At 42.0% G+C, this 27,374-nt stretch overlaps 3 protein-coding genes across 5 annotated transcripts in view; 1 reads left to right on the forward strand and 2 right to left on the reverse strand.

Moving 5' to 3' along the window:
- Positions 1–11,879, reverse strand: part of WDFY1 (WD repeat and FYVE domain containing 1) — a 38,148-nt gene extending 26,269 nt beyond the window's left edge. For 2 of the 3 annotated variants that reach the window (XM_045575527.1, XM_045575530.1), the window contains exon 1: positions 11,654–11,878. In XM_045575527.1, the coding sequence (XP_045431483.1) occupies positions 11,654–11,790 (137 nt within the window). In that variant the 5' untranslated portion in view covers positions 11,791–11,878. Of the gene's footprint in view, positions 1–11,653 lie in introns of all 3 variants that reach the window. The other variant, XM_036421236.2, reaches the window with a different exon arrangement.
- Positions 11,880–14,255: 2,376 nt separating this feature from the next.
- Positions 14,256–19,473, forward strand: MRPL44 (mitochondrial ribosomal protein L44). The gene is made up of 4 exons (XM_036421957.2): positions 14,256–14,470; positions 14,944–15,412; positions 16,543–16,721; positions 19,138–19,473. The coding sequence occupies exons 1-4, from the start codon at positions 14,295–14,297 to the stop codon at positions 19,307–19,309; spliced, it is 996 nt and encodes a 331-aa protein (XP_036277850.1). The 5' UTR covers positions 14,256–14,294; the 3' UTR covers positions 19,310–19,473.
- A 6,624-nt stretch (positions 19,474–26,097) lies between these two features.
- SERPINE2 (serpin family E member 2) overlaps positions 26,098–27,374 on the reverse strand; it is a 57,170-nt gene continuing 55,893 nt past the window's right edge. Inside the window, exon 9 of the mRNA XM_036421471.2 lies at positions 26,098–26,551. Coding sequence (XP_036277364.1) covers positions 26,514–26,551 — 38 coding nt within the window. The 3' untranslated portion in view covers positions 26,098–26,513. The remainder of the gene's footprint in view (positions 26,552–27,374) is intronic.

Below are 27,374 nucleotides of genomic sequence, written 5' to 3' on the forward strand. Positions count from 1 at the left end.
TCACAAGGATGATCCCTAGGCCTGAACTACCAACACTATGTCACACTTTGTTGACTACAGTCTATGTCACTGAATTCACATAGAAGACTTATGGATACATTTTATTATGTTCAACAAAGGGGATGCAGTTAAGGGAGTTACAGTAAGTGAAAGCCAATTTCCCTGAAACATTAACTCTGATCAAGAACTCTACTCCATTCCCAGAGACTGAAAGGCCAACCAAGGCATTTGAAGGTCAGGTCCTTGTGCAGCGCCTCGTCAAGTTCACTGGCCTCACTCACACAGGATCACAAAGGGGTTGAGCCTGTTAGTTACCTAACTGTTAGATAAGTGTGTAAAGAAAAGAATGTTGGTGCATTGTAAAATCCTTCAAATCAACCCCAAAGTGTGGATCATGAATTCACTGGGAGCTCAACAGAGGACTCAATAGAGATAGAGGACTCAATAGAGATAGAGGACTCAATAGAGAGCACATGCTCTTTCCTGTGTTCCCATGAGAGAAGAGCTGATTCAGACAATAAAAGAGTCTACTGTGAACTGGAAACCTTAAAGGTTGTCTGCTTCAACCAATCATCTAACCTAGAAAAGTCAAATTTTAATTTCACGCAGTGTTGAAATTTTTAAACTAGCCCAAGGTCGAAGTGGAACCTGCCTAGACCCCAGCATTTTTGAAACAGTACAATATCCATGGGACAAGCATCAGTACTACAACTCGGTCTGTACCCAGTTAACACACTAGGAAATTAGCAAGACTTAAATTATTTCTTGGGGTGTTTCATTTAAAAATTGCTAATCATCATATACTCTGGTTTCTCTTCAGATCGCATAAATCTTTCTCCTTTTAAAAATTGTTAATCACATCTAGGCTGAGAAAAGACCAACTTTGCTTAGGAATCAGGTTCCTAATTGGGCACTCGACTTTGACAGTCAGCTCTACCTCTGCATTCACATCTTCTACCTGGAATTCCCTTCCTTCAATTTTTCAAGCCACAGTCTTTCCCTTTCCTGGACAATGCATTAAAACCTCCCACTTCCAAGATTATATAAAAATAATGTTAAATTTGACCCCTAACACTACAGCACTCCCAAGAACCTAATGAAGTTGTATAATTACTACTAAATTTCTATAAATAATATAGAAATTTGTCTTGTGTTTTCTTCAGACTATGTTTCACTGATTTAATAAATGGTTGTAAAACAAGCTTAAGTTTGGCTGCTTATTAAAAAGTAAACAAATTTCATAGGCACAAAAAAGTCACTATTCAGTAGAATGGAAGCAAAATCTATTCAAAAAAATTGAAAGCAACACAATAATACAGTCTCGTAACATATTACAGGAGCAAACTATTAAAAACTCTAGGATGATATTAGTAAACTATATAATCACTAAAGTGTTAAGGTCATATGGCTTCATTAAAAAAACAACAAAAAACACCACAATATATTCCTTGGTGGATATCTAAGCCACTCTCTCTACTAAGATAAAACAGCTTAACATTTCCTTTAATATTTTGACAACTTTACACCCACTCACCTAAACTCATTTTATGTTTTTCTTGCTGTTTATTCTATCCATATTTCTAGAGGATAGGTTTTCTTTGATATTCCAAGACCACGTCTCTCTGAAAACAAGTCTTCTCTTAAACCAAACCTGAAGAACATGGTCATTCTGTGCCCAGCTCTATTTTTAAGTTATTTTAAAACAATAGTCTGATATGTTTCCAAAAGGCTCTTAGAAAGGAAACGTGTCATTTCTTTCAGGGCCTACATAAATGTTTTCCCAACCTCCCCATGCTGCCAATATTCCTGTGAAGAACTCTACCATCAACCTCCTTGCCCTCTAGTCAGAGAAGGATTCACATGTAGCTGCAGTATCTTCTCTGGGTAGACAAGGAAAGGCATCTCTATGCAATGTTATGTATACACTAGAGGCCCGGTGCACGAAAATCCATGCACTGGGGGGTGAAGGAGAGCCCTCAGCCCAGCCTGGTCCCTCACAGCTGGTGACCCTCAGGGGACATCCTGCCACTGCTGCTGCACTCACCAGCCATGAGCCTGGCTTCTGGTTGAGCAGGGCTCCCCCTGTGAGAGCAGACTGACCACCAGGAGGCAGCTCCTGCATTGAGCGTCTGCCCTCTGGTGGTCAGTATGCAGTTCAGTAGATTTGCAAATTAGCCTTTTATTTCATAGGATAACTACAATGTACACACATCACTACCATCCCTTACTTGTCTATTGATGTTCAGCATGGGAGATAACCCACTTATTTTCTAGATAAATGAAATCCCAAAGTTAGATTGTAGTTCTTTATTTTATTTAGACTTAAATGTTTTAAAAATGTATTATTGTGTAGGAATAAGCAAAGAAACAGCTGAAAACAGTATCAAATGCCATTTGTAGGGGGTCTCATAATTTTTAGCCAGTATTATAAGTTAGAACTGACTCTTGGGCAAGAATTTTCCAATTTTGCTCCATACATATTTCCCACCTGATAGTGATAATATTAATGATAATGTAACAGTAATAACAACAACCATGATAGACTGATTTAGGAATTCCAGGTTTGGCAAGTGATTCTAAAGACATTATTTAATAGGAAGAAAAAGAACTATACATTTATACAAAATTCTTATGAGCATCATTAAAGAAATAAAAATTGGAAAAAAAACGTTAAATAATGATAGGTCAGTGACATATTAATTCAGTAGCTTATAAAGTCATTAAATTTAGTTATGAAGACCATGAAACCATGAAAAAAAGTTTATGAAACATTACTTTTAAAAGCATACAATAAAATGATATAACTAAATTCCACACCTACATGGAGTCAGGTTGTACAGGGCAGGTGAGCCGGCTGAGTAGGGGCAAGCAGGTCAGAAGGTAACATACCTGAGAGGCAGACAATGACTGTGGCTTCTTGTGGGGCCCCCAGAGCTGAGCTGAGAAGGTGGGGAAAGAGCAGGTCCCCAGCACCCTCCCAGGAAGCACTACAAGACAAACCCCTGCAGAGGAGCCAGCTGAAGCCATCCTCCACCAGCTCGCAGTAGCTAAGCCCTCAGGGGAAAGGACCCGCCAAGACCCCAGGGCAGACACACACACAAGTGGGCCTGGCTGTGTGACCAGAAGGGCCACCTGGGTGACCCATCGGCTCATGAACATTGATTGTAATTGCCGTTTTAAGTCATTGAATTTAGAGGTGGTTTGTTACATAGCAATAGCTAACTGATCCAATGTCATCTGTTCCAAAGAGTATCCCTTTAAGAATACTTAGGAATCTGGCATTAAAATGAAAAGTAGCCTTTGCTATTAACTGAGTGCTAAGGATTCCAAAGCCCTTAACAAACAAACAACTCCACTTTCACTTTGAATTGAAATGCAGGATCCTCACTTTGAACAGATTCTAACTTGAACCCTAAGAAAATGAAGAAATTTCTGTAACAGCATAAGTGAAGTTATCACTCAAATGTTCAATATTGTTCACCCTCTCTACCGAGGATAATAATTCTGTATGTTCTTTTACCCTACTGCAGTAGATACATGAAAAGTGGACAAAAACCTCAGTTCTGATTAAGAGTAAGGTATTTATTCCAGGAAGATTAATCTTTGATCTGCTCAGAGATATGCCTGAGGGTCAGGCTAGGTACAGAGGCTCCTTTAAATTTCTTCCAGCCCCATTGTTTCACTCCCTCAAAGAACTGACTAAAAGGAAGTTAAAAATACAGTACTTCAGGGAATCACCAAATCTAAAAAGCTTCAGCTACTTAAGCTAAACACAGTGGGAGCAATGACAAATTTAAAGGATGAATTTTCTTCTGAAAAGCACTGTCTCTCTAGCCAGGAGGCATCTGTGGGTGTCATGCTCAATATCATGTTTAAACCTATAACTCCGTAAGAGCATGCATTTGGGTTCAGTACATGTTACTTTCCAGTATGATTATGGGGAAACTGTGCCTACACCTGAGTAGACAGATTCCAATAAGTACACAAGTTTGTCTGTAAAATCACAAGGCCAAGTTGCACCACACCTGCCGAATCAGCAATACTAAAATCAGATACTTTTAAAATTCCTCAAAAAAATCCTCATCACCTCCAAACAGCTAAATTAAAGCAATTTAACCATATTTAAATTATAAACTGATAGAGGGATTATTGAATTAAAAAGAAAATACAGAGTAGAACACATGTTACAAATTAAGCCCAAGGCCTGATTTCTTTAAACTCTGAACAAAAATAGTAAGTTTGAGAAAAATGTATTTTCCAGTCACTCTTTGGGCTGCTGCTACTATTTCGTATCTTGGTAAATCTCCAAGCACTTCTGTTACCTACTGAAAAGAACATTTTTTCCTAGTTTGACAAAGAGGTATAATTCTGTCAGCCTGGAAGGATCCTATGACATCAGGATGTAGCCTGAAGGGGAGAGGGACAGACAGGGTCATCAGCACAGTCTGCTTTTATCAAATAAACAGCAATTTCCTTCCGCCAAGTCTCCCAACTCTGCCCTCTGCATTCCTGAGGCAGAAAGAAGTCTTTCTCCTCTGGCAACAAAGAGGGGAAGCACAAGATTTTTATTGAATCGATTACCTAAGTGGAAAGGCAGAGGGAAACTAGCCTCTTTTTATAGAGAATTAGGTTGGTGATGAAAACTTGGAATTCCCATTCCTTCCACGGTGTGGGGGAAGGAATCCCGGGCAGATGGAGGGCCCGTGGCAATGATGACGCTCCGTGGATCTCCTGGCTCGCAGGTGTTTGTGGGGGTGAAGGTGGTGGGGACCTGCACCAGAACCTAAACTAGTAACTCCTCTCCTACAGCCAGATGGCCGGTTATCTACCTGGAGACAGATGTGTTCTTTTTTACCGGAGAAACAAATCCTGCTGCTACCTTTTCACTTAGCAACAAAGTGATTTCCTGAGAGCTCTGTGCCACCAGGAAGGCCAAAAACCATCCCGTCTGAAAACCAGGAGCCATCCAGGTAGGATCAAATCAGTGTGCGGTCCAGGAAACAAGGTTTCTTAACTTGCAATCAATACAAAACAAAACAAAGAAAACAAAGTTCCAACTCTATCCCTAATCTAGCTAGAAGTCTTGAAACACTAGGTTAAACCAGCCAAAAGAGACCACTGAGGCAGAAAGGAAGAGGAGCCTGTTTTAAACTCCCACCTTCCAGCCTTCCTTATTCCTACTCGATGCTGGCTGGTTCGGTTAACATCTGAGAGACCGCTGAACACCGCTGTCCTAGTAAAGTCTGGAGTTCCGCAGGTGCTAGCGGAGGGTGGTGTCTACGTGACCAGCCCCGCCGACACCCTGGACCCCGAGAATCTCATGCGCCTCCTGGGAGTTTCTCACCCATGTGGTCAGAACCCGATCCTGGAGGAAAGAAGTCCTCCGGTGTGACTGCATGGGGTGAGGACTCTGGAAGCTCCCGCCTGGTTTCCTCTGCGCTTCCTTCCCTGGCCCATGTGGTTTTATGTCCTTTGGCTGCAATGAATCATGGACCAGCACATGGCGGTGGTCTTGGATCCCCTAGCGCACATGTGTCAAACACAAGGCCCGCGGGCCAAATCCGTCCCGCCAGGCCTTGCAATGTGGCCCGCACCGCGCTGTCATCACTGCACTCCGCTGCGTTTCCATCACGACAGTTTATGACTGTTCAGTAAACCATTCGGCCCGCGATTTAGGCTGGATTTTAGATTTTGGCCCCTTCTCTGATTGAGTTCGACACCCCTACCCTAGCGCATCAGGGCAAAGATCTCACAAGGGAAAACATGGCTGATGTGACTTGTAAGCGAACAGATATGGAAATGATGAAAAGGCATGACTCAGTTATAACTCAGATCTGTAAGTGACCCCCAAAATGGTACTGTCCTATTCATCAGAAGGAAATTTTTTTGTGTGTGATGAAACCAGTAATTAAGTGTAAAATATGTAGGAATGAAAATAATAATAGTCAAAATATCAGTGCTTTCTCTGTGTGAGGCACTGTTCTATGATATGTGCTTTAAACATCATCTCAAAACCCTAGGAGTAGGTCCTATTATTATCTCCATTTTTGCAAATGAGAAAACTATGGTTATGTTACCAGCCCAGTGTCTCATGGGATTCAAACTCGGGCATCCTGGATCCAGAATCATTTTTTTAACCATGCTATAAAAATAAAATGAGTGAACAATGAGGGGCCCCTCTCACAACAGAGGAATAAGGACATTCCCAGCCAGGCTGCCTGTTTTCTCACTTTTCCACTTTACTTTATAACATAAATGTAGGGGTCTACTTTTCCGCAATGGAGATGACATAAATCAGAACTTAGCAGCCTGATTTCTTTTGTACAAACTAGCAACTCCCAACTCCCCCAGGCTTCCTTCTGAGCATAACACTTAACCATCAAGTTGTTTATTTAAGATTGTTTCCATGTGAACTGTTAGTAAATATACAACTTTCCCCTCAAGCTGTCTCCATACCATTAGCAATGTCTAAGGGGTAAAACGCTTAAGTTAAATCGCTGTTATAATAACTGAAAAGATGCTACCTGAATAGTTTTAAAAAGAAATTGTTTTTCTGCAATCTTGCTTATCAATTTGAGTGCAATATTCTAAAACATTTTAACAAACACGAGGTCTGCCTATGTTTGACGTAGGCCAGGAAAAACTGAGTTTCTTCTGCAAGACTTCTGCAAATCAGTCCTGTCCCCGAAGGACACGCATATCCAAACTCTATTTTCAAACATGAAGACAGCCAGTCTACAGCCTTATTTATGCTGCTTTATAATAAAGCTCTACCTTTAAAAAATTCAATCCTTCAACCAACTGACTAAAATTTTGGTGCATTCCGCAGGAAAGAAGTTCAAAAGGCAAATGAGTCTCTGTCGTGAGAGTCGTCGGTTCCTGCCGCCTCACCACAGAGTCTCATTTTCTGTTTCCTCACCATGAAAATGACAGCTACAGCTGACATTCTTCAACTTAATGCTGTGTTTATTTTATTTTAGTTTCCTGACTAGAAAGATAACCCTTACATCTTCCACTTTTCCTCTCCAAATGCTATCAGCCATTCTCACTGCTTTTCTCTCTCTCTCTCTCTTTTTTTATATATCAATATATATATTTGATTTCAGAGAGGAAAGAGGGAGGGAGAGACAGAAACACCAACGAAGAGAAAGAACCATTGATAGACTACCTCCTGCACGCCCTACACCAGGGATCCAGTCTGCAACCGGAGCATGTACCCTGGCCAGGAATCAAACTGTGACCTCCTGGTTCATAGGTCAACACTCAACCTCTGAGACATGCCAACTGGGCCTCACTGCTTTTAACTTCATAAATGAATTAACTTCAGCTGGCCTTATTTCAATGGTTAAAAGTTATGTTATTTTCCTGGTCATTAAAGCAGAAATTGTAGAGAAAAGGTGTGAGCCAATCTTTTTAAACCCTGAAAACTAGTATAAAGGAAGGATAATTGATTCATAGGAAAAGGTACAATCATAATATTTTACACTTCCTGCTAGTCACTTCTGATTGATAGTGCCTGGACTCCATTTCTCCAAATGTGTAGAAAAACTGGATGCATAGGAGAAAGAATTAAGAGCCTCAAACTCAGACCTAGTTTCAAATCTCAGTCCTATTATTTACTAGCCACGTGACCTTAGGCAGTTATTTCAGTCTTTTGTACCTAAGTTTCTAAACTGTCAAATGTCCAGTGCAATAGGAGGCGTATCCAATAACACTCCCAGGGGGGCCTGGGACAGATCCTGCAATTAAATGCATTGCTTTTTCTGCAGTAAAACATATTTTCAGGTTGCATGAGATAAAGATTACAAATAGTCTCACCTATTCAGGTCAAGTTTTAGCACCAATGAGTTTTCAGGTCCAATTTACAAAAAAGCAAAAACAAAAGCAAACTCCCCCACACTGTTACCTTTTGAGACTGTTCTGGGTGGTAGAACTGCTGGTAAGGGCAGGTGACTGCTCCCACTCCCTGGGGAGATGTGAGCATTGGATGTGGTAACACACATGAGGTCCCCTTCTTACTGACACGAGAAGGGACTTTTAAAGGGTTAGATAGCTATTATTATTGGGAAACTGCAAGTTCTGACCATGTCACCTGCTTGCTTTGAACTCTGATGGTTCCTCACTACCTACAAATTAAAATCCAAATTGCGAGGAGTGGCCCGCAGTGAAGTCCCTTCCAAAACTGGACACGGGCTGTTCCGGCTGTTATTACTCTCTTCGGCCTGGCCACTAATACACCTTTTGCTTTGGTCACGTAGAAATAACCGGTTCTTTATTCCCTCCTGTTGTCTCCCTCAGCCTGGACTGTCATCTACAACCTCCTTCCTTCTCACCGACCACTGCTCTATCCAATGACATCTCCCCTAGGAGGCTCTCCTTGGCCTCACCTAATGACACTCCTCCCTCCGTCTTCCCAGCACGCTAGAAACTGAGAGCTCTGTCCAGCTCTTGGGAAACAGCAAATGTCTTTTATCTCAAAGATCCGTACACAGTAAGTGCTCAATAAATGCTTGTTTGGTGAATAAGGCCATCAGCAATCTGTTTCCTCAATATGTTGGTTCCATCAGGTCGGGGCCATAAAAATCAATCAATCGAAGGTTATATGAGGACAGGTCTTTAAAAATATATATATTTTATTGTTTTTTTACAGAGAGGGATAGAGAGTCAGAAACATTAACCTGTTAACGGGGGAGTTCCCTTTTTAATTATGCAACCTGTAACGGGCAAGCACTCTTTCACTAGGATGTGTCAGTAAATCACGCCCAGAGGACGTAATTTCATATTACTTTATTTATTTATTTATTTATACTTAATTAAAATAAATGAAATATATATTTTTTTGTTTATTTATATATAAAGCACAAAGGAAAATACAAAATTACAAATAGAAAAGAATACCAACAAAAAAAATGGAAACATCGAATTAAAAAATTATAAATTTTACAAACAATTATAAAGATTACAAAAAATATATATCGTCCCTCTCAGGGCGCAACATATATTTCAAGGACGTATTCATATGTCCTACCCGTTCCCGATATTGTTTACGTTTGACATATTTATAGGTCCCACTCGGTTAACAGGTTAATGAGAGAGAAACATCAATCAGCTGCCTCCTGCACACTCCCCCTACTGGTACATGCTACCAAGGTACATGCCCTTGACTGGAATCGAATGCAGGATCCTTCAGTCTGCAGGCCAAAGCTCTATCCACTGAGCCAAACCACTGAGCCAAACCAGTTAGGGCGAGGGAAGATTTTTGATCACTGTTGTATCCCGGGGCCTGGTACTCAATAAGCACAGCTTTTCTAAATATATGAATGAGTGAATGGGTGAATGATTGAAGAGTATGATACATATTTATGACAATGTAAAAACAAACCACCACGACCAACAACAGAACACAAACCCATAGCATGTGCTTTTAAATCTCATAAAATATGGCACTGGCTAAAAAGGCTGTCCTACCTTTTTAACCAGTGCCATATAAGTTCCATGGGCCTGAATCCCAAAGCGTCACCCCTCACCTGGTCCAGTCACTACCGGAGCCCTACAGAGCTTGAGTGGCAAAGTGAGCTAACCTATGGATCCCCCAGAACATTTCTGTCCCAGGGCAGCGATGTAATCACTTCCCATAAAACATTTATCAGCACTGCTCCTGCCCCATAACCTCAAATATTCAGCAATTTATCCAACTTGCATGAGTCATAAATAAAATATTTTACTGAATAAAAAAACAGCTAACTTTTATGGAGTGCATCCACCTACGTTCATATCATGCAAATATCATTGTCTTTTACCTTTTTTTACATTCCCTTTTTCTCCTTAGGACTCACACACCCCTCTCCCCCACACCCAGGTCCTACCCATCACTCCCCACTTAGTTTGAGGTCAGTGACTTATAAGCTGGCAGGAAGAGGCCACTACCTGCAAAATACAGCCAAAACTGGTTTGGCTCAGTGGACAGATCATCAGCCTGTGGACTGAAGGGTCCCAGGTTCGATTCCGATCAAGGGCATGTACCTAGGTTGTGGGAACATCCCCAGTAGGGGGTGTGCAAGAGGCAGCTGATAGATGTTTCTCTCAACAATGTTTCTAACTCTCTATCCCTCTCCCTTCCTCTGTGAAAAATCAATAATTAAAAAAAAAAATATATATATATATATATATATACACACACACACACACATACATATATATATAAAAGCAAAATACAGAGGTCCAACTGGCGCTGGAAGCTTTCAGTGATGGACAGGCTCTCAATGCTAGTTATTCCCAAACATATGATTACAAAAGGCCGGACACTATGCCTCCGGCTCTCCGAGAACAGCAGGACCTCTGTCTTCCAAAAAGAAGGCCTTTTAACTTTGGGAATCTCACTCCTTGGTTCAACACAATAAACCTAAGTCATTGCCTCCCAATTCCCACAGGAAAGCAGTAACCCTTCAAATGTTGAGGGTTTCTAAACGCTCAAGTTCTAACATCTATGTCTCCAGTCAATCACGCGGCCCTGGGAAGACCAGAGAGGTAGACGGAGTGGGGAGTGCCAGGATGCATTTCTGGCTTCACCAATATCTCAATATTTCGGTGACTCTTCGTGGGCCTCCGTTTCTTCGTGGGTAATGAGAAAATCTGATCGGATCAGTGTTTCCCAGAGAACAGTGGGCGTTCAATGCAAGACGTCTTAATAGGAGAAAGAATAGACTTTAGGCGCACACAGATGAACATGTTTTCGCTATTTTAATTCTTTAGGACAAGTGATGCTGGTTTTCCATTAGCGGTGGGAATGTAAAATTTCCTTGAAAATAAAAACATCTAAGGCTTAAAAAAAAAAAAGAAGTCCCTTTTAGAAACACACACACACACACACACACACACACACACACAAACCCACACTATTTAATTAAAAAAAAAAAGAAGAGTTCAGGTGGTTCTTGCAGCTGTGCAAAAGTAAATGCTCTAGGGACCTTGGTGCTTCGGAAAGAGGCCTGTGAAGCCCAGTGAAGCCTAAGGAAGAGAGTGGAAGCCCTGGAGGCTCCTCGCCATCAGAGAATCCCAGACACCAGGGCCCGCGGGACCATCTCTCCCCCCGCCCCCCCACCCTCGTCCCTCCCCTCCCCTCCGTCCCCCCGCCCGCCCGCCGGCCCCCACAGCAGGAGGCTTGGAACTGACCAGGTCGGGCAAAAGCCCTTCAGGTCTGACAAAACCCCACCAAGGAGAGGCGGAGGCGGGCGTGGGGGCCGGGCTGGAGGGGCGGGGGCCGGGGAGAGCGTCGGCGCGGAGACTCGAGTCTTGGGCGCTTTGGTTGGGGATCCCGGGCTGGAGGGGCGCAGTGGGACCAGGAACGGGGGGAGAAGGGATGCCGGGCTGGAGGGGCGCAGTGGGACCAGGAACGGGGGGTACCGGGCGGGAAGGCCGGGGTGGGGCCGAAAACGGGGGTGCCGGGCGGGCGAGGCGCCGGGAGTGAGGGTCCCGGTGAGGGGCGTGGCAGGGCCGGGGTCCGGGACCGAGCGGCGGGGACGGGAACCGGAGGGCTTGCGGAGGGCCCGGCGGACCGAGGCGCAGCGGGCCGCGCGCAGAGGGCCGGCCCGGACCCCACGGCCCCTGCAGGAGGAGGACCGGCCGCCCCCGCCCCCGCCCCGCGCCGCCAGACCTGTCCTCGCTGGCCGTGATCACGCCGTCCTCCTTGGGGATGAGCAGCGCGGCGGTGACGGCGTCCTGGTGGCCCTCGATCTTGCTCAGCAGCACCGGGCGGCTGCTCTGCGGCCGGGAGTGGATCTCGGCCGCCATGTTCGCGCTGCGGCGGCGGCTGCGGCGGCGGCCTGGCGGGGGCGGCCCATCAGCTGACCGCGGCGGCGGGGCGGGGCGCGCGGCCGCCGGTTTCGCAGGGGCTGCGGCCGCGTGGGCGTCGCGCTGCGGCAAGCGCTGCCGTAAGCTCCCGAGTGCCCCGCGGGGCCGCCGTATTGCCTGGGGGAGCTGCGCAGCCACATTTACCACATTTACTACAGTAGGCTGGGGTGTGGGGAGGGGTGGGTGGGGGAAGAGACGCTCGACCCCCCCCTCCCCCAAGGAGGGAAAGTGGTAAAGGTTGAAAAGGTAGAGGAAATAATTCTGAAAGGTATTCTTTAAGAAGAGGAAGAAGAAAAAAGTAAAGATAAAAATCATGAACAACAAATACACATCTATCAACCAGTGAACCTAAAAATCAAGTGAATTAAAAATCTGAGGAACAGAATAAACTGGCGAATATAATATAATAGAATCAGGGGCGAAGAATGGGAGTGGATTAATCATTATCAGAGGTGAAGAGGGGTGGGGGTGCAGGAAGAGACTGGACTAAAATGGTACACCTATGGATGAAGACAATGGGGGCGAGGTAAGGGTAATGGCAGAGGGTGGGGTAGGGAAGCTATAGGGGGGGAGGAAACAATTGTAATAATCTGAACAATAAAGATTTATTAAATTTAAAAAAAAGAAAAGAAAAGGTAGAGCGCCCTAACTGGTTTGGCTCAGTGGCTAGAGGGTCGGCCTGCAGACTCAAGGGTCCCAGGTTCAATTCCAGTCAAGGGCATGTACTTTGGTTGCCAGCACATCCCCAGAAGGGGGTGTGTAGGAGGCAACTGCTTGATGTTTCCCTCTTACGGATGTTTCTAACTTTCTATCCCTCTTCTTTCCTCTCTGCAAAAATCAATAAAATATATTAAAATTAAAAAAAGAAAAAGAAAAGGTAGAGGAAAGAAAGTCCAGCCTAAAGAAAAGTATTGTAGGGGTTTATTTAAGCCCAACTGAGGACAGTTTCCAGAAAGCAAAAATCTCAACAGATGGAGAAAATATTCCAAAGAATTGCAATTTTGCATCTTATTTTACACATTAGAATAAAAGGAGGAAACATAAAGAGGGTTACAAGAAATCCATTGGTGGCAGATTAAGGGGCAGAAGAAAGCAATGTAGAGAAATCTCTAGGATAAGATAAAAAGTAAAACAGAGAGGCACATACATATGTCTTTTACATTGGTGGGTACAGCATAGTTACCATTTACAGCACCTCGAGATGGTACTGGGGGGCAAAAAAGATAATATGGGATTCTGTTGTCTTGTGCCCTGTGGGATCTGGAGAAGGAGATTACTCTGACATTTCAAAAGTCTATTATTTAGATGCAAAAAAAGACCATAGACAAGTTCACTGAAGGTAAAGATTGACCTTTGTGTGATGACCCACCATGAGTCACTTTCAGTTAGGAATTTTTATGTTCAACCATCCTATGTGGTTGCTTTTGAGGGAGTAGCTGTGTGGAAATTAGGGGCAAGTGCTGTCCTGGGAAAGGGAAGAGCACGTGCTAAGGTCCGGAGGCGAGAACATGCCTAGGGCTTTCTAGGATTGGTGAGACAGCTAGGGCGGCGGGAGCAGAGTGAGTGAGGAGTGCAGAAGGAGATGAGGACAGAAGGGTCACCGGACAGACCATATTGAGCCCTGGGGAATGGTAAGGCTTTGACTTTAGCTAAGTGAGATGGAAAACCGTTGGAGGATTTGAACAGACGACTGGCTTAATCTGCCTTCAATTTTATTTTATTTTATTTTATTTTATTTATTTATTTTTAAGGAACTACCTTATTTATTTTTAAATTTTTATTTATGATTTGAGAAAAAAAAACATCCATCCGTATGTTGCCTCGTTTATGCATTCATTGGTTGCTTCTTGTATGTGCTTTGAGCAGGGATCAAACCTGGGACCTTGGTGTATCAGGTGGATGCTCTACCCAGCTGAGCTACCTGGTGAGGGCTTTACTTCATTTCTGATAGCAACTCAGGGCCGTGCCTATTTTACGAATAACCCCACCTACTGCCATCCTGATTGTTTTGAAAATCTGATACCTTCTTTTTCACAAGTGAATATTTCGGTGTAAATCTGTAAAACTTAAAGATTTAAAGAAAAAACTAAAATACTACCATTGAGGGCTCTTCTCCCCCCCCCCCCCCCTTATACCTTCTCCCCCCAATTATCTGATATTAAAAACTTCTCAGTATTTAAATAATGCACATCTCATTTCTTTTCAGTTGATTTGTTCCTACCAGGGTCCTAAGTAGGTCCATATTTGATTGTAAGACCCTGTTTGTCTATAGATCTTCCCTCCCTCTTTGTCACCCTTAGCAATTATTTGTTAAGGAAAACACAGCCGCCCCTCCCACCGCGTGCGGCCCGGCCCGGCTCGGCGCTCGGATTCTGGGGGGACTGTGTCACCGCGATACCGTCCCGCCGCTTCTCTTTCCGCCTTCCGCCGCCTCCTCCCCAGCCATGGCTTCCGGGCTGGGAAGGCTGCTGCTGCAGGGGCTTCGCTGCCTCCTGGCCCCGGTCGCCCCCGCTCTCGCCCCGCCGGTTCGGGGCGTGAAGACCTTCCGCGCCGCCGTCCGCTTCCAAAAGGAGCTGGAGCGCTGGCGCCTGCTCCGCAACCCGCCGCCGCCCGTGCGCCGGTAGGAGCCGCCGCGGGAGGGGCCAGGGCGGCGGGCGCGGGCCCGGGCCTCCCGCGGGGCTGCGGCCTCGCGGCGAGGAGGGCAGGTGGTCGCTGGTGCGCGCCTGGTGCGAGCCCGGGAGGTTTGCGGTGGAGACGCGGGGACGGAGCCGGGGGGAGTGGGTTTGGGGGGCTGCCCGACGTGTGGGAGCCCCCTTAGGCGCCAGCCCGCGGGCTATGGGAAGTGAGCGGCTGGCTGCAGGGCGACCTTCCCGTGGCCTTGGGTGATCGGGGCCGTGTGTTCCACCACAATCCACTTATATCGCAAAAGAGAAATGTTTTAGTCTTAGGTTCTTGCTCCAGGAATAGGAGGTCCATGGAAAGGGACGTAGATCCTTTCTGATGGGTGTTTCTAGTTTCTTGGGATATATTCCTAGAAGTGGGATTTGTCCTTTTTACCATGTGTTACTATGGTCTTCTGTTTTACATTTTCAGTTCAGAGAAGCCCAACTGGGATTACCATGCTGAAATACAGGCGTTTGGACATCGGTTGCAGGAAACCTTTTCCTTAGATCTTCTCAAAACTGCCTTTGTGAATAGCTGCTATATTAAAAGTGAGGAGGCCAAACGCCAGAAACTTGGAGTAGAGAAAGAAGCTGTTCTTCTGAATATTAAAGATAATCAAGAGCTATTTGAACAGGGGTCATCTTTTTCAAAAGCTTGCCTCACCCAGTTTCTGGAGAACGCATTCCCAGACTTGCCCATTGAAGGCGTTCAGAGTCTTGTTGACTTTCTCACTGGTGAGGAAGTCGTGTGCCATGTGGCTAGAAACTTGGCTGTGGAGCAGTTAACGCTGAGTGCAGACTTTCCAGTGCCCCCGACTGTGTTACAGCAGACTTTCTTTGCCGTAATTGGAGCCCTGCTGCAGAGCAGCGGACCTGGGAGGACTGCACTTTTCATCAGGGTAGGTCATTAGTAATTGCACATACTGAGGTGGACAGAAAGAAAAAAAAAAGTTAAATAAATCTTTAATATATATATATATATATGTGTATATATATATATGTATATATGTATATATATGTATATATATGTATATATATGTATATATATAAAATTATTAATTTCAGAGAGGATAGGGGAGAAAGAGAAACATCAGTGATGAGAGAATTACTGATGGCAAATAGTGAATAACCGTGGATGTCTTATAAGGCATCTCCGTACATTAAGATACTCAAAATCCCCAACTGAGAATGAACTTAGAAATATTTTTTATCAGTGAAGCTGAAATAGAGGTCTTGAACTTGGGGAAGTGTTGTAATGAAATTGACTCTATTTCGTGAACTGAGGAATCTCTTTGTTTTCTCCCACTTGCCCCCATTTATCCCTCCCATTACGCATTGTTCACACAAGTTAATTGCAGTGTATTATGAAAATTAATATTTTATAATTCAATACAATATAATTTATTGCAAAAAAAATTCTCTTGTGCTTTGAATGATCATAATTTGTTCCTCTTTTTTTTCTTTTTCTTTTTAGTTTTATAAACTGAAAGTATGTAAGTCAAACACTTAAAAGGCAGTTGATGTGAAATTACATGTTAAGGGAGGTAAATCAAAGCATTTCACTGAGGGCGTTCAGGAGAAGTTCCAGGGCTGGGAGGACAGTGAGATCCCACGTCCTCAGCCTGGCTGCGATCTCCCAGCTTCACAGTTGCCGGAATCTTGAAATCATTATTTAAATGATTTTTTAAAATCATGAACTTAAAGAACTGCTGCTATCCAGAAGACTTTTAGTCCCTTTTTATAAGAGTTTCTGTCAGAAGTTACTAGTTTATTCATTCATTAAACTCTTTGTAAAACTATTTTCTTACTGATAATATATTTCTAAATTATGAGACAGGATTTTACCTTCAACCATGATTTTTGTAATAAAATTTATATGAGAAAACTACATGCACATGTAAAGGAATAGTACTTTTTTTTTTTCCATTTCCGATTCAGTTTTTAATTGAGGTTTTAAAATTGTACTTTGAATTATGGCTTTTATTTTCTTTACACTAATTTAATGTATAAATTCTATTTTTATATGCAGGACTTCTTAATTACGCAGCTGACTGGGAAAGAACTCTTTGAGATTTGGAAGGTCGTCAATCCCATGGGGCTACTGGTGGAAGAATTGAAGAAAAGGAATATTTCAGCTCCTGAACCGAGACTTACCAGGCAGTCTGGAAGCACCACAGCTGTGCCTTTGTATTTTGTTGGCTTATACTGGTTAGTAACATTTTAATCTTAACTTCATTACATTGATTGAAAGCCTTAAAAAATGACTTTCATAGTTCCTTAGTATAACCTTTAATTGTATTAAAAATTATTTAAAATCTCATTCCTGTGATTATGTACTACTTAGGGAAAGGTAAGTCATCTGTGGATTGCTAATAGTATCACTCTTTCCGCCCTGGGTTTTCTTTCTCTTTTTTAAATATATTTTTACTAATTTAAGAGAGGAAGGGAGAGAGAGAGAGAGAAATAACGATCAGAGAGAATCATTCATTGGCTGCCTCCTGCATGCCTCCTACTGGGGATCAAGCCCTCAACCCAGGCATGTACTCCAACCAGGGATCAAACCTAGACCTTCTGGTTCATAGGTTGCTGCTCAACACTGAGCCACATAGGCCAGGCTCTTTTTTAAAAAAAATTTTATTTTATTTTTCAATTACCGTTGACATTCAATATTATTTTATACTGTTTTCAGGTATACAGCATAGTGGTTAAGCAGTTATATGATTTACAAAGTGATCTTCCTATATTTCCAGTACCCACTTGGCACCATGCATAGTCATTACAATATTACTGACTATACTAGAGGCCTGGTACACAAAATTTGTACACTCGGTGGGTGGAGGGGTGCTCCAGCCTGGCCTGTGCCCTATCATAGTGCGGGAGCCTCGTGATTGATTGCTCCAAAGAGGTAGGCCCTGCCCACCCATCCTGGGCTCCTCAATGGATTGCCCCAAAGAGGTAGGCCAGAGCCAGGAGGCAGGGTCCCCAGGGCCCCCAGGCAGGCCTTGCCGGGTCTCATCGTGTGAAGCCAGGAGGAGGCAGGACCCCCAGGCAGGCCTCCTTGCATGGAGCCGAGGGATCCGCCTCCTCCCAGTCTGCACAGAGAGCTGGGAGGAGGCAGGACTCTATGCGCATGCAGCCTCAAGCCCAGCTCCCACCCACCTGTGTGTGCCCGCTGTGCGCACAGTCATCTTGTGATGGCATGATGATCATTTAGGCTTTTATTAGTAAGGATTCCCTATGCTGTACTTATTATTTTTAATATATTGTTATTGACTTCAGAGAGGAAGGAAGGGAGATGGGGAGGGAGAGAGAGGGAGAAACATCAATGATGAAAGAGAATCATTGATTGGCTGCTTCCTGCATGCCTCACACTGCGGATTGAGCCCTCAACCCAGGTATGTGACCTCCTGGTTCATAGGCGGATGCGTAACTGCTGAGCCACACTGCCTGGGCTACTGTATCTACATCCCATGACTATTTTGTAACTTCCAGTCCACACTTCTTAATCCCTTCCCCTTTTTCATGCTAATTGTAGCTTTTGATAACCGAATATTACTATAACATTTATGGAATATATGCTAATCTAAATATTTCTGTAGAAAAAAATAAAAGTTTTGATTCAAGTTTTGCAGATTTAACAGTAAGCCACACTGCCGAAACCGGTTTGGCTCAGTGGTAGAGCATCGGTCTGCAGACTGAAGGGTCCCGGGTTCGATTCCGGTCAAGGGCATGTACCTGGGTTGTGGGCACATTCCCAGTAGGGGGTGTGCAAGAGGCAGCTGGTCGATGTTTCTCTCTCATCGACATTTCTAGCTCTCTGTCTCTCCCTTCCTCTCTGTAAAAATAAAAATCAATAAAATATATTAAAACAAAAACAAACAAACAAACAAAAAAAACCAGTAAGCCACACTTGTAACAGCTTCAGCTGAGGCAAGAACTGGAAAAAGAACGGTTTAGTTGTCCATCAAAATGTATAAATTGGTTCATGTTCAGGACTTTTTAGTTTCCTTAGGGAACAGTGACTTGCCCCAAATTGATTTCAGGTGGATTTGAGCAGGGGTCCTCAAACTTTTTAAAGTGGGGGCCAGATCACAGTCCCTCAGAGAGCTGGAGGGCCGGACTATATGAACTACTAATTCCTACTGTAACACCTTGGCTGCGCTCACTGCCCAAAAAACCTGGCGGGCCGGATCAGACTCCTCTGCGGGCCGCATGTGGCCCTCGGGCCGTAGTTTGAAGACGCCTGGATTTGAGTATTAAATGTAAACAGTGAATATTAAGATAACTAAGAAGTTAGATAAATATTTTTCTAATTGTATATGATGTAGGGCTTTTTAACTATGAAAGCAGCGACATTACAGAGGAGAAAAAGGGTGGTGATACAAAGTTTCACCTTTAGTTTTAATTAAAGTGTAAAGCAAAGTGTAAGATACTCCTTTGCTTCTCATATCAGCAAACTTTGAACACATTCTTTATCAGCAGTTCATATACTGTTGCTGGTAGAAAGAAAAATGGTACCCACTATTTCTATTCCTTCTGGTGGATGATATTGCCAAAATAAGATAAAGCAAAACTGATTTGTGATGCACCAGATAATTTCGGACTGCTGCTGTTTTTACTCTAGTGATAAAAAGTTGCTTGCGGAAGGACCTGGGGAGACAGTCCTGGTTGCAGAAGAAGAAGCTGCTAGAGTGGCACTGAGGAAACTCTACGGATTCACTGAGAACAGGCGGCCTTGGGACTATTCCAAACCCACAAGGGATCTCAGAGCAGAAAAGACCATCACTGCCAGCTAGCCAGCCACAGATGTGGGAACCTGAAAGTTGTAAGCGAAACATTGAGACAATTGTCAGATGTCCAAACCTTTACATTTTTCAAATTGTAAAGAAATATGTTTTATTCCTTGTACCGAGTTTCTAAAAGTAAACAAGTATTCATCAGGGCACAGCTTTTGTATTTTAATAATTTTTGTTTTGCTGAAACCGGTTTGGCTCATTGGATAGAGCATCAGCCTACGGACTGAAAGGTCCCAGGTTCGATTCCGAAAAGGGCATGTACCTTGGTTGTGGACACATCCCCAGTAAGGGATGTGCAAGAGGCAGCTGATCAATGTTTCTAGCTCTCTATCCCCCTCCCTCTCTGTAAAAAAATCAATAAGATATATTTTAAAATAATGATAATTTTGTTTCATCATCGTTTTTTATGTTTTACCAATAAATTTTTTCTAGGTTCTTGGATTTATTATTGTATATAACTTGTACAACTAGGTGTATTTTATTCCCTTCTAGCTTTGAGGTATAATTTGAATGTATTTTTTTTTCTTTTTCTTTGTTTTATGTGAACTTTGCTGTAATACCAATAAAAAAAAGGTACTCTTTCTCTAATTGTTTCATTGTAGTTTAATTTGATATACCCAGGTGAATGAACTTTGCCTCTCTAATATAATTTTAGCTAAAATAGTAATGTTATTACTTAATCTTTAGAAATGTAGGGTGCATATTACAGCAATTAGGTGCTTACATGATCTCTAGATTCTATCTAGGTTTAAAAATCTGTATAGTAATGCATTTCATAGCTATTCAGTTTCTACCAGGCGTCTTCAAACTACGGCCCGCAGGCCACATGCGGCCCGCAGAGGAATCTGATCCGGCCCGCCAGGTTTTTTGGGCAGTGAGCGCAGCCGAGGTGTTACAGTAGGAATTAGTAGTTCATATAGTCCAGCCCTCCAGCTCTCTGAGGGACCGTGATCTGGCCCCCACTTTAAAAAGTTTGAGGACGCCTGAAAATGGAAGAAAAGATACATGTTATGTTTTTAAAAGAAAACACGAAGATCAAAAAGCAGCTCAAAGTATTGATGCCAATGCTAATGGAAAAATAAAGTATGTATTTGTCAATTTAATATTTCATAATAATAATCATAGTAACTATATGCCAAGCACTGTTCTCTACATGTTTTACTGTAACATTTAATTTGATAGAGGACAAATCTTAAGAGTGTCCTCTGGCCCTTTAATTCTTTGTGTTCAGTTCCGTAAACCTGCAAACTCCCTTTGATTTATTTCTCTAACTTTTTGGCAGCGGTAATAATTTTCAGTTTCAGTTTGTCAGTAGTCACTCCCAGAGGTTAACAAGAAAAGTGGGAATGGGGAATCGGGAATAGAAAAGGTAAAATGTTTAAACGGATAGCACTGTTGCTATGAAATCTTTTTTATAAGGGAAGATGAAGGACCTCTGACACTTTCCTGAGACTGGTTAGGAAAGTAGAACTTAATGTCACATATATGAGGGTTTATAGATCTCACAGCTAACAGACTGGAGTGGAAGGTTTGAGAATTATATAGTTGGTTGAATTGGTGTAAATTATTTCATCTTTCTTTTGAGAGTTAACTAACTTTCTAATAATTGAACACAGGGACAGAGGATCAAACCCACAATAAGCAAACATGATTTGACAAGTATCTCATTGACACCAAAGGGGAAGAGATTACAGAAAGTTTCTGGGAAGCAAAACATGAAAAATATCCTCCAACCACTTATCAGTCATATGCAAAACTTCAGGTTCTATTTGAGTGCTAGAATTTTATTTTAGGTGAATGTTTTTAAAAGAATTTAGTTGCAAATCCCCCAAAGCCCCATTAGTAGTGCTGATAACGCAATCCTAAAATTCTCCTGTTCAGGGCAGTTTGCAGGACCTTAACCTACAAGGTCGGAGGGAATTATCCTCATCCTTAGGCTTACAAGTTCTGAAACCTTGAATGCTTTTAAGTTTATATACAGAGCAAAGCTAGTTCTGGTTCATAAAAACTATTCTGCAAGCAAAGAGCCAAATTCCTTATGGAGGTTGTGAGTTTAACATATTTTCTAAGTTAAGTCTCCTTTGAACCTGAATTAAGTTGTACTTTCTAAAAGAACCCATGAACATATGATGGGCTGTAAAGTAGAAAACAAATTATTAACATACTCTTGCAGTTCTATATGAAATAGCTTGAAACTTGGAACCAATCTGGACAATTATTTGCTCTAAGGGTAAATCCTGCATGAGTGATGTGCGGGCAAGAGGGATGTGGGGTACAAGGATGTCAAATGGGTGTGTAACCTAGAGCATTCGGTGACCATTTGGAGGACTAGGTTTTTGATGGTCTAATCTGTGTTGCAAAGATAGTTGCTATGACCATAGGAAATTGGTGGGAATATAAAAGTACTGATACTTGAACTTGGCATAGGAGAAAGACATTAGACTTATTTACTTTGAAATTCTGACACCCTTTCTCACCTCTTTCCACTCCACTCCCTAAGCCCAAAATATAATGATGCCAGAAAAAGTTTCTTAGTCAAAAATGTAAGGTTGATATGTACAGACTCAATTACATAAGCCTTATTCTTTTTAGTACATGTGCTCTTATTATCTGTATATATAGGAAATATTATTCTCAAAATGATTTATGTGATCATGAGAAAGTGAACTATTACTAAAAACAAACTCCCAAGAATGAAATAGGGGCTGTTTATTGTGTTAAGCATGTATATATATATATACTAGAGGCCGATGCACAAAATTCGTGCAAGGAGCTCAGCCCTTGAAGCCATGGCTGCCTTGGCCCTAGCAGCCCCTCCTGCTGCCACGGGCCAGCCTACTGGTCGGAAGGTCCATCTGCCATCAGGTCTAAGTAGCATATTAGCTCTTTATTATATAGGATTTGGCCACAAGATGGCCCTCTAATTCCATTTCACAGTTACAGTAAGTAGTATGCAAAGTGCCATTATGTGAGACACTGCCTTTTATCCCAATACAGGAGACAATGTATGTATGTATGTATGTATGTATAGGGTATGTGATTACAGTGATGACTTTTCTAGGCCCCTTACAGCTCTAATGAATATGTGTGCAGAAGTTAACTTACCTCTTCCCTCTGGATATAGAATTCAGAATTTCATGTAAGAGCCATTCATGCCAAGGTCTGGATGTTTTAGCTCTTATATTTACTGGAAAGAAGGAAGATGGCAGAGCTTCCATAGATAAAACTTTTTTCCCCAATTCTTGCTACCTTTTTTTTTTTTTTTTTTTTTTTTTTATGATGGAAGAAAATGCACTGACTGCAGAGTATCCATCTTGACAGTTTGTAAAATCAGATGTGGACATCCCTCTGATCAGGGGTCCAGCTCACAAATTCCTCAGCTGAGGGATGCCCAGCTGGCAGCATGCTGCTCACATCTGCATCCTTAAACCCCTTCTGTTCTCCCCTCAGCTGGCCCCTGTGTTGTCTCCAACACTGTTTGTAAAGCTCTCTACCATTTTGCAGCTCCCAACTTTGGCAAGCAGAACACTTGAAAGTCCTGGCTCTCTAAAGAATACCAGGTGATTGCTAAATTGAATCCCATCTTGCAAACTATGAACTTTTCCAGGAGAAAAGTCATGCAATCAAAAATTATAACCACAAGCACATATACTTCTGAAAAAAGCAAGCCGGTTGGTGTTGGAACTGTCTGTGCTTTCACTAACACTCGCTTTTGTTCATGTACCTGACTGCCTGTCAGGGCTCACTAGCAGCAGAAGACTGAAGTTTTCAGAAAAATCTGACAGAAAACCAATTGAGAAAATTAAAAACATTAAACGATTTCCCCTTCCGTTGAGGAAGAGCTCTATTGTATGATTATTCACATCTGTTGTACATTAACATTGCCAAGAACTGATGAATTTGACCTAATGAGTTTTGCAGAAGAGATGAGTAATGAGGTCACTGACAGGTAGAGAAGGATATTTCCAGTCAGAAGGGTTTGTTTGCCTTTCTGACGACATTTCCTCTACATCATAGCATTGTCATCTCTGCAGTCAGAAAACAGTATGGGCTAGGGGATACCATCAGTACACAGTTTAGTTAATAAGACCAATACAGTCAAGGGTAGAGGACCATCCTTAGAGTAACATGACAATGATGTCTGTAGGGGTCCCTACAACCTGCCTCTAGGACTCACTTCTTAGTCCTGGGGTCGTTTTTCCTGTCCAGCAGGTTGCCTTTGGTACCAGGGATTATAAACTTCAGAAGAGCAGGTATCTCACTAAGAAGTTTAAAAATTCACTTTCATTTTTCTATTTAATGTTCAATTTAATCTGCAAACGCTAACAGTGTACCTGGTAACAATGTACCTTGACCTCCTGGTTCATGGGTTGACAAATCAGCCACTGGGCCACACTAGCTGGGCCAGACACTCAATTTTATTTATTTATTTTTTAAATATATTATTTTTTATTGATTTTTTACAGAGAGGAATGGAGAGAGATAGAGTTAGAAACATCGATGAGAGAGAAACATCGACCAGCTGCCTCCTGCACACTCTCAGTGATGTGCCCGCAACCAATGTATATGCCCTCGACCGGAATAGAACCCAAGACATCTCAGTCCACAGGCTGACGCTCTATCCACTGAGCCAAACTGGTTTTGGCAGATACTCAATTTTAATGTGCCCAGTAAAATATGGCTGATTTATATTATTGGGGAGCTGCCCCTCTGTGTCACATAATAGGCCTGCTCTATTGGGCAGTAATAAAAAGGTGAACTCTTCCGGTCTTTTTAGGAATGAGCAGTGCTGGAGTCAAGAGCCCAGTGAGCTAGTCTTGGCCTGCAAGTGTTTTTTTGTCTTTACTCTTGGATAATGCCCATTGGGTATTATTTCCTACCATGTAAACACACTGCAACAGTCAGATATCTCGATGTGCTAGGATTCTCTCTCTCTCTCTTCTGAAATTAAACTGTGTGGAGAAATATTTATCTCTGTACCCCTGGTATTTGGTACCCCAAAGGTAGTTGAATGAATGAGTGGAGTGCACAATTCTTGGATTACTGATTACACTATTCTTATTTTAAACTATTTGATTTAGCTGAATGGGATCAGAAAACTAGAAAACCAGTAATACTACTCTAAAAGGCATTAATAACTAACTGTACCAGCATGTTTGCTAGAGTACAAGTGTTCTGAGGTAATCCTTCAAAATAATTTTTTGGGGCCTAGCTGGTGTGGCTCAGTGCTTGACATTGACCCATGAACCAGGAGGTCATGGTCAGGGTAGTGTCTGGGTTTTGAGCTCAATACCCAGTAGGGGATATGCAAGAGACAGCCGATCAATGATTCTCTCTCATCATTGATGTTTCTATCCCTCTCTCTGAAATCAGTAAAAATGTATTTAAAAAAGAATTTGTTGGTATCTTATTTTAGCTTAAAGAAAACAATTCCCCTTTCTCCCTTCTCTCGGGGTTAACCAAAGTACCCAAACTTAGGCAAAGCTCAGCCCACTTGACAAATAAGAATTATAAATGGCAAATTGGTGGATTGTTGAATGTGACGTTTTAATATATAAAGAGTAAAGTTCATGGGTTAGAAAAGACTTTTAAGTTTTGATAAAAAAAATATTTGAAACCATTCTGATTTAAATAATACTATCCAAATCTTGGAGAAATTAGCAGGAAGAAAACCAAAAAAACTCTGCAACTATAATAAAAAAAAAGGTGACATTAGAATTGTTATTATGTCTCCAAAAAATCAGAACAAAAATCTTGTCATTTCACAAAAGAAGTGCTCCAGCCTGCCCCAAAGGACACATTGACACCCCTCCCCCCCAATTCACTCCGTTTCGAAGTACATGAGTCCCCAGGGGCTTCAGAGTGCTGGCTACCAAACCCCATTAGCTGGTAATACTTGGCTCTCACTTGGGTGAACAGGCAGCTGAGATGAGAGGTGTGTTTAACAGATAGTTCTTCCTCTGAAGGGATCTAGACATAGGGGATGAAGGAGGGAATAGTGTCTGATTGACAGGTTTAGAGGAGAAAGCCAGGGGCTTTGGGTTTCCTGCAGTTTACCAAAGTGCAAAGGTTTATTAGGAGAGGTTGAAGTCCTTTCAAAAGGCTCTGTTTCTTTAAAATAATAATAATAATAATAATAATAATAATAATAATAAAAATACACACACACACAAATTATATATATACATATATACATACATATCTATATCTATATATATATATATATTTTTTTTTCCCCCTCCCTGATTTTAGAGAGTAAGGGAGAGGGAGAAAGAAACATCAATATTGAAAGAAAACCATTGATTGGCTGCCTTCTGCATGCCCTGCACTGGGGATCGAGCCCGCAACCCAGGCATGTGCCCTGACTAGGAATTGAACCATGATCTCCTCGTTCATAGGTTGATGCTCAACCACTGGGCCATGCCACTCAGGCAAGTCTCTGTTTCTTGTGTTGTACTTTCAAATAGTAGACAAATAACTCTTTCTTTTTTTTTAACTACTCATAACACTTTATTTTTACTTTGTACAAAATACAAAAATGCAATCCAAAGAGTACAGAAGACCAGTAGCGACAGGCACACTGCACAACAGCAAACCTTGTCTAGCAAGACATTAGTTTTTAAAACTTTATTTTAGTGAATACGTGCATTATATAAAACAACAACAACATCAAAAACACAAAGAGGCTAGAGATTTCGCTATTTCTACTCCCCCCTAAATTACACTTACTATCAAGACTTTGGATAAGACCAAAATAAAATTTAAAAAGCCAATAATACTTTTTTCCCCATAAAAATGTAAAAGCTACAATAAACTGTCTTTTCCCCCCATCACACTGATTCAATGTCTTCTGCAAAGCCATACATTAAACAAAACAAAACAAAAATCCTGAACTGGACAGTAAATACTCAAGAGGGTTGTTACCTAGGTAACCACTCAGTAGTTTAAAGACTCTTTTAAACATTTGGAAGCCCTCTAGTCATTGCTCAGTACAGTGTTCCAGCCATCATGCCCTTTTTCCCACCTTTCACACGCCTTGGAATAGAAATGCTTGCATCATTGAGTCTCTGTTCCTAAGAACTAGTTTGGAAAAAAGAAAGTAATGTAAAAAAATATTTAACAGAACTATGAGAGATGTAGGCAAGGAGTCTTCTCTTCATAGCAAAGTTGGGTTTGCTTCGCATGGCTTCTTCTGTAGAACCTTTCAGGGCTTGTTGATCTGCCCCATGAATAAGAAGGCACCTACAGAATTGAAAGAAAACAACGCATGACTATAAAAACAGTTTTGTTTTGTTTTTAAAAATAAGACGGAAGGCACATTTAAGGGAAGGTCCCTGGGATGAGTTTAAGTTATGGCTCTCAACAGAACTTTCTGCAATGATGGAAACGGTTTATACCCTCACGGGCCAGGATGGCAGCCATGAGTAACATGTGGCTACTGAGCTCTTGAAATATATATTTTATGCGATGTTATGAAATAACATTAAATGAGTTAAAAGTTGAAGTGAAATAGCCACATGTGGCTAGAGATTAGGCCGCACACTAATTATGACACTGAACTTGCAATGAGACAAGAGGATAAGGAACTAGCTTATATTATTGATTTAAAAAAGGATAAGAGTTAAATGTATTATTTCTACTCTGTGCCAACATGAAGCCAACCTTTCCACAATGACAATATTATTTATTGTTCAGAGTTGTACTAGGGGATAGGAACTACTGTTACCCTTAAAGATGGAGCTAACGTTTGAACCAATGACTCACAGAGCCAAAATCCACTGAATTAACAAATCTCAAGTTCTAACCATGGAGTGGGCTTACAAAGGTTGATGACATCTAGCTTCTTGTAAAATTTTACTGCATTTGTTTAAAAGAAAATCAATAGATGTTAAAAATGGCCCAAAGGTGGCAGAGCTCTCTACATGTTAAAAAAACAAGTCGAAACAAAACAACACAAACATACAATCTTGTCTTTGTTTAAAAGATTCCATCACACTCTATAAGCACAGTCTGATTTTCCTCTCTCTTTAACGCGTGTGCTTATATTTTGAAGTGCTTGCGGTTG

Source organism: Pipistrellus kuhlii, unplaced genomic scaffold (genome assembly GCF_014108245.1).
Source record: "Pipistrellus kuhlii isolate mPipKuh1 unplaced genomic scaffold, mPipKuh1.p scaffold_m20_p_7, whole genome shotgun sequence".
In the NCBI taxonomy this organism is placed as follows: Eukaryota; Metazoa; Chordata; class Mammalia; order Chiroptera; family Vespertilionidae; genus Pipistrellus; species Pipistrellus kuhlii.

What these genes read in the sequence shown, in the direction of transcription:
- MRPL44 (XM_036421957.2), top strand. Translation starts at nt 14,295, where the DNA reads ATGGCTTCCGGGCTGGGAAGGCTGCTGCTGCAGGGGCTTCGCTGCCTC. An exon ending in CCGCCGCCGCCCGTGCGCCG is followed by an intron (nt 14,471 to 14,943) that starts GTAGGAGCCGCC and finishes TTACATTTTCAG; the next exon opens with TTCAGAGAAGCCCAACTGGG. An exon ending in GGACTGCACTTTTCATCAGG is followed by an intron (nt 15,413 to 16,542) that starts GTAGGTCATTAG and finishes TTTTATATGCAG; the next exon opens with GACTTCTTAATTACGCAGCT.